This window comes from Balaenoptera ricei, chromosome 11 (genome assembly GCF_028023285.1).
Source record: "Balaenoptera ricei isolate mBalRic1 chromosome 11, mBalRic1.hap2, whole genome shotgun sequence".
Lineage (NCBI taxonomy): Eukaryota > Metazoa > Chordata > Mammalia > Artiodactyla > Balaenopteridae > Balaenoptera > Balaenoptera ricei.
This window is the reverse complement of record NC_082649.1, coordinates 1,672,421-1,687,422: the sequence shown is the minus strand read 5'-3', so window position 1 is coordinate 1,687,422 and position 15,002 is coordinate 1,672,421. Positions and strand designations below refer to the sequence as shown.

Here is a 15,002-nt window from a genome sequence, read left to right as displayed (position 1 = left end):
TGCGCTGGGCCTGGGTGTGAGTCCCCGGGGAGGAGGCCGGTTGAAGTGAGGCCCTTCCTCTCTTCCGGAACCACCGCCTGCTGAACAGGCTGCAGACAGCATCCAAGGCCTCCTCCAGAACGGCCTCTCCTGATGTTTACTAGTCAGTTCCTTCTGTTTCCGTCCCTTTTCTCCATCTGAACTGGAGACTCCTTACCTCCCAGCATGGGCAGGGCATTTGTCTGTCCTTTGGCTCATGCTGCCCCCCATGAGGACGCCCCCCATCTCCACCTGCTCATGTGGGCCGTCTCCTCCCCGAGCCCTTCTTTCCTCTGTCCTGATCTCGTCTTCTCTAGGTTTCCGTCCCCCGCCCCAGACTTTGTAGCCACTCGGCCACGCCCCCTCAATCCCTGTGGTGTCGCCTTGTGGCCCCTTCACTCCCCTTTCTGACCTGTTCCCGGCAGGCAGGTGAGCAGGACTTCACCTGTGCACTTCTCGTCCTCAGGACATGGTGCCCTGCTTCTCCGGGTAGCTGCCCCTTAGCCGGGGGTGCGCCCTCCCCAGACCCCTCGGGGGAGCCCTCGGGGTCCCTCGGGCCGCGCCCGCCTTGCTCTGATTGCCCTTCCGCTAACACAGTTTTGTGTCTCGGCCCAGCTGCTAAGGAACCGGCGGCTCTGGAGGGCGGCTGCTCGCCGAGACCCTGATTCACTTGGAAAGGGATGTTTTACTGTTGTTCTCCTTGATTAATAACTTTCACTTGCAGATTCCAAGTCGCGGGGAGCCGCGACCGGCGCGGCTGCCTGTGTGGTCCCAGCACCTCCAGCTCCCGTGTCTCTGGGAGTCAGATGCTGCAGGGGCGCCCTGGCCTCGGGGCGTGTCTTTTCCCACATAACAGCTCTTCTGCAGCAACGATCTTCTCTTCTTCTGAGGCGACGTCTCTAGTCAGGAAACCGTGGCTCCTTCGTTGGGGTTTTAAAACTCAAATTTGCTGCCTGTGTGAACTTCACTGCGTTATTAACTGTATGATAGGGCCATTGAGAAATTACGTGTCCACACTTCAGGCTTCAGGCCATCGCGTTCGTTCAGGTTCTGTTTCTGGAGCACCTTCTGTGAGACGGGCAGGCTTCTCCCTGGTAGGAGAACAGAAGAGACAGACACACACACAAACAAGCAAGGCTCCTGTGCTGGGGGGCTTCCGGGCAGTTGACGACGTGAGGGTCACAAGGCGACTGCCCCGGGGAGAGCCCTCGGGGGGGGTGAAGCGGGCCGTCTGCTCCGGACGGTGGAATCATCATTGTTCTTTGCTTGCTTTGGTGTGAGGCGTCGCGCTCTGAGCCAGGCCTGCCGGGACCGCAGCCTGCTACGGTGAAAACACTTCCAGAATTTACGTCCCAGTCTGCAGGCTGTGCGGAAGTGCAGGGCAGACCTTCAGTTCCTGCATCTGGGTCCCCACCGCCCTCGGGGGACCGTGCCTAAATCGTCGTTGTCGTTGTTTCAGGAAAGGCTGTGATTTACCACCTCTCTCTGTAAATGAGGGTAATTCTGGGGATATCTGTGTGTATCTTTGAATGTCGATAAGGGCAATCTGCTTCATATTTGAACTGAAATTTACTGTTTTCCCGTGGCTTCAGATGCCCTGCTTCCTGGAGGCTCTGTGACTACCCTGACAGCGCCTGGCGGGCGAACGTGTCGGCGACCAGGTCGTTGGTTATTTCACCAACCTGCTTCCTCCACACCCGGTTCCCAGCTGTGGCCTAAGATGGTCTCCTTTGCTCTGAATTGTACATCGCCATGTGGTGGAACCGTTAAGCCTTCGTCATATTTGTTATGCTAAAGTTTTGAAAGTTTACATAGAGTTTCAACCTCGCTCCTTGAAATTTTACCTATTTCAGTACGATTAAATTATCAACCTTCTTCTGTCATTCTGATAGCCCATTTTTTTCCACTAGTTTTTGTAGTTTTATTTTGATATTTGTATGTTTGACATTTAAATCTCAGTAGTTACCATGCTGTCTTCATTCATCCGACAAATACTGGACAAGCGGTGTTTCAGGCACGGGGGCTCCCGTAGCACGAGACGGCATCCCTGCTCTCGGGAGCTTTGTTTTAGTGGAGGAGACGGTGAGTAAGTAATCAGATCAGCGTGAAGGCTGGATAAACAGAGATGAGGGGCTTTGGGCTTTTTAGGTAGACAGGAAGGCAGGGCAGGCCCGTGTGAAGGGGGGCGTTTGCACAGAGATGGGGGGGGGGGGAGACGGACCAGCACTGCACACGGAGGGGACGCGAGTCCAAGGCTGAGGCCGCAGTCGTGCGGGAGGGGCCGCAGCTGAACTTGCTAGGGCTCCTGGGGTGCTTCCTGTGAAAGGTGGCCGGGCAGGGAAGTGGGCAGACACGCTTAGGGTCCGTGAACCCTGAGGGCGGAGGAGTCGTGCAGGCTCCCTAGGGTTCCGTTGGGAGCGTCAGGGGAGTAGGTGCCATTTCAGCAGAGGGAGAGGGGACAAGTGAAGAAGCGCTTTGGTGGCAGCGTCAAGAATTCCGTTCGGGGCAGGTGAGTGTGAGATGATGTCCTCAGATGGGAAGAGACATGAGGGCTCTGCTCAGGGCCGGGCGGGCCTGCAGACGGGAGTTTGATTCGGGACAGCTGGTGGGGGAGGGGAGAAGCAGCAGTGCTGAGCCCGGGGCTGGAGAGGGGGTGGCCGGGTGGCACAAGAGCCCGGGAAGCTGCCCCCCACGAGTGGGGGGAGAGCTGGGAGGATGCGGGGTTCCAGAAGCCACGCCAGAAGATGTTTCTACAAGGGGAGGGCAGGACGGTTCTTGTAGACTTGGGTGTTCTGATCCGTCCGTTTTTTGTTCTCCCTGCTGGCTGACATCAGCGCCTGCTCTTGTCCGAGTCCTCAGGCCTCTGAAGCGGTGGCCTGTGTCGGGTTGGAAACACACTCCAGAGCCATCCTGTAGTTTTGAGAAAACGTGGAAAATAATGATAACGATTTTGAAAACTACTCAGTCTTGGCTCGGAATGTAACTGTGGTTCAGTTCAGGGGTCAGAAAGCTTTTTCTGTAAAGGGCCAGATAGTAAATATTTTCACTGCTGTTACAGTGTGAAAGCAGTCATAGAAAACACATCAACCAATGAGTGTGTCTGTATTCCTAGACGCCTTTAGGACAAAAACAGGACAGAGCCAGGTTTGGCCCATGGGCTGTACGTGACTTTCCAGACCCCTGATGCCGTGGTGTATTTCAGAATGACACTTGTAACTGTTAGGGGTTTATCAAGCTGAAAGTAGTACTATTCTCATGTTTTTCTTTTAAAGGAAGCCACTTAATTTGTTACTCTGTATTGTAAAATACTTTGTGGACAGTTGGATTTAATCAGCCAATCCTATTCCCCAGCATTTTAAATATCAAACACACGCTTAAGGTTTTTTTTTTTTTTTTTTTTTTGAAATTCACGTTCTTTTATTTATTTATTTATTTATTTATTTATGACTGTGCTGAGTCTTCGTTTCTGTGCGAGGGCCTTCCCCAGTTGCGGCAAGTGAGGACCACTCTTCATCGCGGTGCGCGGGCCTCTCACCATCGCGGCCTCTCCCGTTGCGGGGCACAGGCTCCAGACGCGCAGGCTCAGCAATTGTGGCTCACGGGCCCAGCCGCTCCGCGGCATGTGGGATCTTCCCAGACCAGGGCTTGAACCCGTGTCCCCTGCATTGGCAGGCAGACTCCCAACCACTGCGCCACCAGGGAAGCCCCACGCTTCAGTTTTGATGGAGTCACCTAAAATCTGTGTACGTGGAGCCACACCCCACGCCATTCCCCTACCTCAGTTACTTTTTTCAGCCTAAGTGCTTTTAATTCTTTTCCATGGTTTATGTTCTCTGAGGAAGGGCCTGCTAATTATCTAAACTGGATTCCCTAGCATATGTAAAAGCTTTTAAGTTGTGCAGAGGCTTCTTAATCTGTGTTCCAGTGATTGAGGTTCAGCGTGAACATAACATGGGATCTACACAGCGTATGTACCACTAGCCATTCTCTTCATGTAGCTGTTTAGTGTGTATACCAATGAAAAAATAGCCAAAGAAAGAAAAAAAACAATGTTTCTTTGCTGTTCAAACTTGGGTGATCCCAGCCAAAGGATGAAAAATATTACTGGGTATGAATTTATATGTAAAAATATTTAGATCCTGGCTTGACAGGTTCCTGGTGTTAGAAAGGAGCTCCTGGTGCGGGGGTCTTCACCTGCAGTCCGTGAGCCCCTGGAAGCTGTCGGCCACACTGCGTGTGTGTGTGCGTGTGTGTGCGCGTGGGTGCACGCTTGCACACATGTGCGTTTCTATGTCTTGTCCGAGTGCCCGAGGTTGTCATGAGACCCTCGCAGAGTCCGCCCCTCGGGACGGCTGTGCCGTGCTTTCTCAGCGAGCACCTTGCCTGTGTTCACCCCAGCTCTGCTGCTCCTGACGTGACTCTAGGTATAGATCCAAGAGAAATGAAAATATGACGTGTGAAAGAAGCCAGTCGCTAAAGGCCACATATTAGATGTGACTCCCTTTAGATGAAATGTCCAGAATAGGTAAATGCATAGAGACAGAAAGTAGGTCAGTAGCTGTCAGGCTGGGGATGGACGGATGGGAAATGAGCGCCGATCGGTACAGGGTTTCTTTTGGGGATGAGGAAGATGTTCTGGAATTAGATGGTGGTGATGATTGTAGAATGCTGTGAATATACTAAAAACCACTGAGTTGTAAACTTTAAAAGGGTGAATTTATGGTATGTAAATTGTATTGCAATAAACTGTTATGTAAAAAGAATAAAATAGCCCCAAATCTTGCTTTCTTGGCTTTGAAAGATTGTGGGTGAAACATACTTTTTTCTGTTTGTCTCATGGCTGCCTGTGAGCTTTACTGACCTAGAGAACAGGGGTGAGTTCTGTGACCTGAGTCAGGTCCCTGACGGGCAGGCCCGGAAGTTCCCTGAATGCCCTGAGCCAAGGACAAGGCGACAGAAGGAATCGGGGGACACTCGGCTCAGAGAGGGGCTCCTAGAGGAAGCTGAGGCCTCAGCAGACGATGGGGAGTGTGGCTGGGTGTCCAGCTGTATTTGGCCTGTGAATAAACCAGAGACAGAGATTTTCAGCCTTATTAGTTTAGGAGATTTGAATATTAGGTTAATCTGTTTATTGTGCTTAGAAATGATTTAAGAAAAAAGCACACCAGTCACATTTATTTTTAAAGAAAACATTCGAGAACTGCAAAACACTGGATTATTCCTTAACACCCTCTTCTTAAAAGTCAATCAACTCAATATGCATTAGCATCTTTCTGTATTCAGTGTGTTTTATAATTAAAAGATATATTATGTATATAGTATACTAAAAAGTCAATCTTGTAGCTTAATTAAAAATAGAAAATAAAACAATTCTTTTTAAAATCAACTGTGTTCTGATCACATGTTCTCAAACTTACCTGTGCATAAAAGTCAACTGGGACTCATTAAAAATGTGGGTTTCCTAGGCCCCCCAAGAGGTTGGTTCCATCTGAATTTTTCAGGGACACCCAGGTGATTCTGAGGAGCAGAGGTTGCATCTTGAAAAGCACGGCCCTGGGGACTTCAGCCTAGAATCAGGAGGTGATGGATGCGGCTAAATTGTTCCTCATGTTACCGTAGGTAATTAATACCAATTTCTTAAGGTATTTTGCAGCCACTTGATGTTAGAAACAGATGACATCCATATTCTGATTCTGCTGCGAGAGAATGATATTTCCTCACAAGCATGATGTTTCAAAGTAGGAGAAGTTGCAGTCTGTTGCCCCTGAGGCGTCTCTGTGGCTGGTGCCCGTTCATGTGGTCCCGTCTTCACCTGCTCTTTCCAGATTTCTTTTGACCTGGCTGAATACACTGCGGACGTCGATGGGGTCGGCACCTTACGGCTTCTGGATGCAGTGAAGACCTGTGGCCTTATCAACTCTGTGAAGTTCTACCAAGCCTCAACGAGCGAGCTTTACGGGAAAGTGCAGGAAATACCGCAGAAGGAGACCACGCCTTTCTACCCGCGCTCGCCGTACGGTGAGGATGCGCACGGGCTGGGTTCTCTGTGCTCCTGGGCTGCTTCCGCCTGGGCTCGGCTCCTGGTTCCTGGCTCGTGGCTGAGGTCACGTGCTGTGAGAGCGCCGCTGACGCAGCCTTAAAGGGGCCGGGCTTGCCGGTCACACAGCTTTGCGTTGTGCTCACCGCAGGGTTTTTTAAAAAATATTAATTAATTAATTAATTAATTAATTAATTTAGGGCTGTGTTGGGTCTTTTTTTTTTCTCTTTTTAACATCTTTATTGGAGTGTAATTGCTTTACAATGGTGTGTTTCCGCTTTATAACATCACCGCAGGTTCTTGCTGCGGTCTCCTCCAGGGTGAAACCTGCTGCACCGATTTAAAAGGAAAATTAGGTCCAGCAAGATTCTTTTTGCTGAACTGTTGAGGTTGTGCTGAAGTGATAACGGCCTGGTGTTTTTGATTCCATTTCCCTGATGAAATTCTCCCTGAGCTCAAACCCTTAAACAGACAAACAAACATATATGACAAAATTTGAAAGCCGCTAGAATATTAAGCTCCCGTATTTTTCACTTCCTAATTCTTTAAAACTAAGAAAAAGGGGATAAGACCTAAGAAAGGTCAGTTTGATATACTGCACACACTACAGTTGAGTGAATTGGATTGTGAAGGAACGAACTGTGATTATTACAGAAGGACGAAATTCTTAAGTATTTCCTTGTCGCGTGATTAACTGGCAAAGAAACCTTTATTTTGTCTTTGGCTTTTGATTCATTTTTTTCCCTATCTTGATACATTACATATTGTAAATATTGCACGTTGTTACTTGTTTAAGTGAAAATGGCTGTCTTGTATAATAAGACACTGTCTTTTATAACAATCGCTGTCTTTTATTTGCTTTTAAAAAATTATTCCAACAGGGGCAGCAAAGCTCTATGCCTATTGGATTGTGGTGAACTTCCGGGAGGCGTATAATCTGTTTGCAGTGAATGGCATCCTCTTCAATCATGAGAGCCCCAGGAGAGGTTGGTATAGGTACTGATGGGAAGAGAGTGTCACGCTCCACAGCAGGAACGTCGTGTGTGTGTGTGTGTGTGTGTGTGTGTGTGTGTGTGTTCTGCACGTGTGCTGTACAGAACGGGAATGTTTCACATCTGTTTTTAACTATGTGAATGTCAGAAGTGGTAAATGAGGAAATGTAAATCCAGCCTTAATTACCTATTAACTTTGTTAGAGTTTTTATTCAACGTGATGCTGAGCAGTGTCCCAATTTTACCATTTCCTGTGGTAGGTTGCATCAAGTGAGTTTTAACCTGAGTGTCAGGAAGTGTCCTTGGAATGCAAGGAGCTGAGCAGGAACCAGGGCTTGTTCCCCAAGTCACTGTCACTCATGAAGGCTCTACCTGTGGCGTCTTTCTGTTTTTACTTTCAATCAGTTGGCTATTCAGTATTCTTATTTTACATTCCATTTAAACAGACATCCCGAAGTTTCTGTGCTTCTAGAGTATGTCTTAAGATACATTTGAAATCACTTCTTATATTTAGAATCATTATTGGTATTTTTTTTTTTTTTTTCGGAAAATCGTATTTGTTTGCATTGGCTTGTTTCCTTTTCGTGGTTGCCATTGAGACTATTAGCAACATGCCAGCTCTCCTGTTGCAGATGTTAGGTTTTAAGTAAGAAAATGTGTACTCCTTTCATTACTTCTGACTTATACTGAAGCATGAGAAATCTTTACCAAACATGTGCACTCTACAAAGTAAAAGTTATCTGTATAATCTAATTCTAAGAAGTTTTATTAAATTTCACTATCATTTAGCCTTTTAGCTTGAGAATGAATGAGAAATCCAACGTCGTAAGTAGTTTCATGCCCAACAATTAGTAATGCTTATAACTTCGTCAATGAAATTTTATGTGACTGTGTAGCCACGTAATTAAACCAGCAAGTCATGAGGAAAGATTAAAGTGACATTTATACAGGTGTGTTTAGTGGCAATACATTTTTATTTTATAATTGCGTAAGTTAAAAATTCCCACGATGGGCTGTGGAAGCTGTTGTTGGAAAAGAAAGTGAGTGACCGGGCAGCCAGGAATGTTTCTTTCACTCAGCTCCATGGTTCTGGGTGTCCTGACTAGAGGGCAGGAGAAGGAAGGCTTCAGCTGTCCTTGCCTCCGGACTGGGCAGCGGTGCTGGGGATCGACCGTCAGGCCTCCTCAGTCGCAGACGTGTTGGTGCATTTTGTCTGGGTTTCTGTGCTTCCCCCCTCAACTTTTCCACTGGCAAAAAAGAAATACAGCTCAATTGTTTCGGGTTAGGTTAGGATAGGGAAAAACATTTAGTTGTAGAAGAAGAAGATAAATTTAAATGTAACCCCCCATCCTCTATTTGCATACCTCCTAATGAGAACTGTTTTTTCTCTTTGTTGATGTTAATCACTTTTTAAAAAAATTTATTTTAAAAGTAATATTTCTTTTTAAAAATTAATGTTTTTATTGAAGTATGGTTGATTCAGATGTTAGTTTCAGGTGTACAGCAAAGTGATTCAGATATAGATATGTATAATATTTTCAGATTCCTTTCCCATATAGGTTATTACAAAATATTGAGTACAATTCCCTGTGCTGTACAGTAGGTCCTTGTTGTTTATCCATTTTATGTATAGTAGTGTGTATGTCAATCCCAAATTCCTAATTTATCCCTCCTCTCCCACCTTTCCCCTTTGGTAACCATAAGTTTGTTTTCTGTGTCTGTAAGTCTGTTTCTGTTCTGTAAATACATTCATATGTATCATTTTTTTAGATTCCACATATAACTGATATCATATGATATTTGTCTTTGTCTGACTTACTGCACTTCGTATGATAATCTCTAGGTCCATCCATGTTGCTGCAAATGGCATTATTTCGTTCTTTTTTATGGCCGAGTAATATTCCATTGTATATATAGGTACCACATCTTCTTTATCCATTCATCTGTCAACGGACATTTAGGTTGCTTCCATGTCTTGGCTATTGTAAATAGTGCTGCCATGAACATTGGGACGCATGTATCTTTTTGAATCATAGTTTTGTCTGGATATATGCCCAAGAGTGGGATTCTAGGATCATATGGTAGTTCTACTTTTAGTTTTTTAAAGAACCTCCATACTGTTCTCCATAGTGGCTGCACCAATTTACATTCCCACCAACAGTGTAGGAGGGTTCCCTTTTCTCCACACTCTCTCCAGCATTTATTATTTGTAGGCTTTTTGATGGTAGCCATTCTGACTGGTGTGAGGTGATACCAAATGGGACCTAATTAAACTTAAAAGTTTTTGTACAGCAAAGGAAACCATAAACAAAATGAAAAGACAAGGTACAGGATGGGAGAAAATATTTGCAAATGATGCAGCTGACAAGGGATTAATCTCCAAAATATACAAACAGCTCATACAGCTCAATATCAAAAAACAAACAACCCAATCAAAAAATGGGCAGAAAATCTAAATAGACATTTTTCCAAAGAAGACATACAGATGGCCAACAGGCACATGAAAAGATGCTCAACATTGTTAATTATTAGAGGAATGCAAATCAAAACTGAAAGTAATGCTTCTTTTTTTATTTTAAAGAAAAGTAAACAGTACAGGAGGGTATAAGGAGAAAAGAGTTCCCTCCCTCACACCGACTCCCAGCCCCATCCTCAGGCCCACTGTTGACTTTCCTTCAGAAGTAGTGCAAGCGTCTCCACCTCAAATGTAACAGTAGGTCTCCACCTACATAACAGTAGGTAGTTCCATACATAATGTTCTGCATCTAGGGCTAAATGTTTCTTAAAAACTTGACCTGTAGCACACACCACATTGTTTTGTTTTATTATATATCTAGAACCAATGATATCTCATTTATATAATCGAATAATGGAAAATAATTAAAATAGAGTATATGTGAAACTGATGCGATACTTATCTGATATCTAATAGTTAACACTTACAGCATTTCTTGAAACTTGAAAATTAATTTTCATATTAAATTAATCTGATAATAGTATTGTTGTTTTGTCACAGTTAATTGTTATTTTTTAAGGAGATTCTTTGCCAGACTGAGAATTTCTTCATGGTAGGGACTATATTATGTTCTTAAGTCAGCAGCATCTAAAACAGTGCCTACCTGCTAATAAGCATTCAATAAATGTTATATAAGTTTCAGGTGTACAACATAGTGATTCACAGTTTTTAAAGGTAATACTCCATTGTAGTTATTATAAAATATTGGCTATATTCCCTGTGCTGTGCAATATATTCTTCTAGCTTATTTATTTTATACATAGTAGTTGGTAGCAAACTGTTTTGAAGTAAAGATTCTGTCTGATATACTTTAGTAAATACCCAGAATTCACTTTTTAAATTTATTTATTTTTATTTATTTATGGCTGTGTTGGGTCTTCGTTTCTGTGCGAGGGCTTTCTCTAGTTGCGGCGAGCGGGGGCCACTCTTCATCGCGGTGCGGGGGCCTCTCACTATCGCGGCCTCTCCTGTTGTGGAGCACAGGCTCCAGACGCGCAGGCTCAGTAATTGTGGCTCACGGGCCCAGTTGCTCCGCGGCATGTGGGATCTTCCCAGACCAGGGCTCGAACCCGTGTCCCCTGCATTGGCAGGCAGAGTCTCAACCAGTGCGCCACCAGGGAAGCCCCCAGAATTCACTTGTAATTGCCGCTAGCTTGTACGCCTATGATTGCTCTAGTACTTTGAGTGAGTTTATTTTCTTAAGTAGGTTGAGCATTTGTCTGCACCTCAGCCCTTTCACCCTGTTATCTCGGGGAGCACTGTTTTTCTGGTTGGTGCAGTGGTAAACCTCAGCCTCGTCTAAGGTACATCATCACAAACGCCCGATTAAGTAGAGCCCAAACGGATGCTACTTTTTTGGGACATGTACTTTTTCTCTAACAAAAAACAATTGACAAGGCCCCTTTTGACTGCATGAGTAACATTTCATGAGAACTGGTGACTTTAAAAGGTACGGAAGAAGTATGTTTTTAATACAAAGATATTCTAGACCAGAGCTTGGCAAGCTATGGCTGGTGGACCCACTCCAGCCCACCTGGTTATTTTGTAAGTGCAGCGTCCTTGGAGACCGGTCACGTCCAGCTGTTACACGGTACCCATGGCTGCTTCCACAGTGGGGGCCTGGGGCCTGCAAAGCCTCAAATGTTGACTGTCTGCCCTCTAAGAAAACGTCTGCTGCCCCCCTGCCCCCAGGGGGATGGTTAGATCCTCAACAGCAAGAAGCGGTTCACTTGGGTTTAGTATGGGTTTCTCCCGAGGCCGCAAGACAGTCTGATAGAAAGATTTCCAATCAACATTAAAGTCACATTGAGTCAGAAGTTAACCCGCCCATAGCAGAACTCCTGAAGTGTGTTGTCAGTTGGGGGTTCCCCTGTGCTTTGCCGAGGTACCGAGGGGGCACCCAGGTGACCTGGCAGCTGAGCGGGGCCCAGCCGTCCTCCCTTCAGGACGCGCTGTCACCAGGCTTCGCCCGCAGTGTGTGTCTTCTCTCCGTTGCAGTCCTCGGTGGTTCTCTTTAAGGATGCTTACTTTGTTATATGATGAGAAGTTCACAGTAGCTCTGAAGGTAGTCGGGGTCACCTGTGGTTGGCACAGAACTGGCAGTTGGGAATCACTGATCTAGTGAAGAAAGCCGTAATCCGGGGACGGGGCCCATTTCCCTCCGCCATCTCTGCTCATTCTTTCAGTGACGGCTGGTTGGCTCATGTGCTCATGCTTTAGGTTTGCTTTTTAGAAAGTGTAGTCACTTGAGTAACATTTACTGCAAATTAGCCATGAATGATAGTTTAAATTCTAGAATTACATGTCCATAAAGGCATGGAAATGTCTGTATCATCATATGTTCTGTGAATAACTACCACTATGTATGATATAATGATATTCACAGATATTAACATGGTGCTTTTATTCATAAGCACTCAACTTTTCAAAATAAAAAAATGTACTGTTCTTTTTAAATTAAAAGAATAGTTGCTTTATTTCATGGATAAATTGTACAAAACTGGACACGTATCTGAAAAACTTTTTCTTCTCCTTTTGTTTCTCCAAACTCGAACTTCTTTATCTGTTTAATTTATGTATTTCTATATCTACATGTACATAAATACATGTAGCATCCTGTTTGCCACAAATGTGGCAGTGGTGCCACCTTTCTGCTGAAAATACAGATTTATATATTCTCTATTTAGAAAATAAAGGCTGTGTTTATTGTCTAGAACTGTTACATTTCTGTGAGGAAAATGTCACATGCAAAAATCTTTTTGCTTTTATGGCTGTTTCTTTGAAAAGCTAATCAGTTAATAAGACTGATGTCACAAAGTTGTTAACTATATAAATTAAACTATGTAAAATATACTGAGAAATTTTAAAATTACTTGAAAGTAGCTCATGAAAAGAAAGTAGCTTCTTTTCAAATACATTGCTTATCATAATAAAATCTGAGATTATTCTACAAATCGGAACATTAAAAGCAAGCCTATTAGGAAAGTTATTGTACCCATGAGCTGCTTTGTTGCATTTTTAATACTCTAAAGGTACTTCTAGAAATATTTTGACAAACTTGTATAACTTACACATTTCTTTATGTGTATATGGAAATTCACACATACTTCTAGTTTTAAAAATTTTTAAATTTAAAGATATATATTAGCCCATGAGATGATACCCTTCCTTTGAAAGAGCTTTTAGGGGACAAACAGTGGACATCCACCTGTATGTGTTCTCCCCAAATACCCTCAGAATTTATGAGATAGAAAGGAATTTAGAGATCTTTCCATTCCATTTGTCTCATCAATGAAGAAGCTGAAGCAGCATGAGAAGGAGTTGCCCAAGGTACAGCACTAACAGCTGTCAACACTGAGGCTAGAGATAATCATGGGGATGGGAGGAATGACATAAACATTGCTCGTGTCTGTAGAAAAAGCACATGTACACGTTTTGGAGTTGGCGCTGGAGCAGAGCTGGGGCTTCGCTATGGAATGAAGCGACGGCTCGTGTCTTTGGTAAAAGACATGAATTCATCTGGCTAAATGCAATATGCCTTTCAGATGTTTAGCAGAAATAATCACAGTACAACATTAGTTTTATGAGATTAAAATACAAATGTGATATGAAGCAAAAAACTGATCTTGAGTATCACCAAGAGTTGGCCAGGAGAAAAAACAGAGCTAATACACAATACATTAAAACCATGTGGCAGTGAGAAGTGATAAAGTACTTTAAATATACCCGTAATTAACTGTTTAAGACTCCCGCAAATGGATGGTGTACTGCTACTGTTTAGGTATCAAGCCATTTTTAGATGCTGTAGCACATGCCTCTAAATATGGGCTTCATAAGAAATCATATCTATCAGTCTAAACACAGTATTCACCTGACGGGGAGAATCTGGCATTTTAAGGTTCATGAACTTGTGGTTTTAAGTTTTAGACTTGAGCTTTTTTTTTTTTTTTTTAAACTGCCAAGTATTTTGCTTCTTAAAATGTCTAACTATATTTATTATCATAAGTTAATCTTCAGATTTTTTAAAACTATAATTCCTGTAAAAATTAACTACTTAAGTCATAATAAAATTTTGGGTAATTTTCACCTTTATTTTTCTAAAGATTGTGCCTTATTCATGCTGTAAAGATAAGATTAATACTCCAGGTTAGAGGTTCTCAGCTGGGGGTGGGGTGAGGTGGGGAGAATATGACCTGCCCCCAGAGGACATGTGATAATATCTGAAGACTTTTTTGGTTGTCACCAGCATCTTGGGGGAGCAGGAATGCTCCTAAACATCCCACAGCCCGAGTGTCAGTCGTGCTGAAGGTGACAAGCCCTACTCGCCCCAGATGTTACCACCAAATCTAGACGAATGTCATCTCTAAGACCAGGATCTTCTTTTTCTTCATGTATCACTTTTACTTTGCAGTAAATCCTTCCTAGACTTTAGCAAACACTTAACCTAAACACAGGAGAAAGGAAATCTGATTTAAATAGCTTCATGTGAAACCATTTAGGCCTTAGGTCTTCTGGTAACTGCAGGTCAGACCCAAGTCAGGGAAGCCCAGAGAACAGAGTTGTTTTTTCAGGGCTCTTCTAACCATCTGGGGCTGAATTCTCACTTTATAGTGACCCACTGGTCCACAGACCCACATCAAGTTGGGTCCATGACCCTCCCTCCACCTCCAAAATAAATGAGCGTTTTTATCTTCTGTTATAAATTATGACAGGAACAAAGCTTTCCTTTGGGAATAAACCCTAGATTCCATGTCCTGGCTATGGTATAAGATGACCATTAAAGTGGATTCGAGATCATCTCTCAGTGCATACATAGGATTATGGTAGTGTTACTGTGAGAGGTTCACTGTATATGAGAATTTTCCTTTAAAATTATTCAAATTCACAGGTATTTTAGGGCTTTAGGGGACAATAGAATGCATGATACAAATTAAATAGCTGGAACATGCTTTTATTTAATCCTATGGGCAGAAAGCACTCCTCTTTCTGTATGTGTATGTCTGTTTGTAAATAAAATAATCTTTTAAAACATGACTAAGTATTTGTCGGTCTGGCTAGCAAATTTAAATCGTGGTGCTATAGAAATATCAAGAAACATGCAAACCAGTATCAAACAGCCCGATGTTTTATTTGTGTTTCTGTCTATTAAAGGTGCTTTGTGGTTTTTAGGTGAGCATTATAGCCTTAATTTATTGGAAACAATTTAGCCGCCCATTGTGAAATCAGGGCATAAGTAATCTCACGTGAGAGCTCAGCAGAGCACTGCAGGCTTGACGCAGAACCATTCTGTATGAGTTTCACGGTTAGGTCACTGGCCACTCACCTTGGACCCACCAAGGTCGAGGTGGCCTCTGGTTGGCACGAAGTGACATCATCTGGTTCACTGTCACCTTTGTGGACTCTGACACTTGGAGATGGCAGAGCTGTCGGCCTCTGTTAT

The 15,002-nt window shown here is 43.9% G+C and overlaps 1 protein-coding gene across 2 annotated transcripts in view; it reads left to right on the top strand.

Moving 5' to 3' along the window:
• The window catches only part of GMDS (GDP-mannose 4,6-dehydratase), a 490,833-nt gene that overhangs the window by 208,177 nt on the left and 267,654 nt on the right, over nt 1-15,002 (top strand). For both annotated transcript variants that reach the window (XM_059937772.1, XM_059937771.1), the window contains 2 exons: nt 5,844-6,036; nt 6,937-7,041. In XM_059937772.1, the coding sequence (XP_059793755.1) occupies nt 5,844-6,036; nt 6,937-7,041 (298 nt within the window). The remainder of the gene's footprint in view (nt 1-5,843; nt 6,037-6,936; nt 7,042-15,002) is intronic.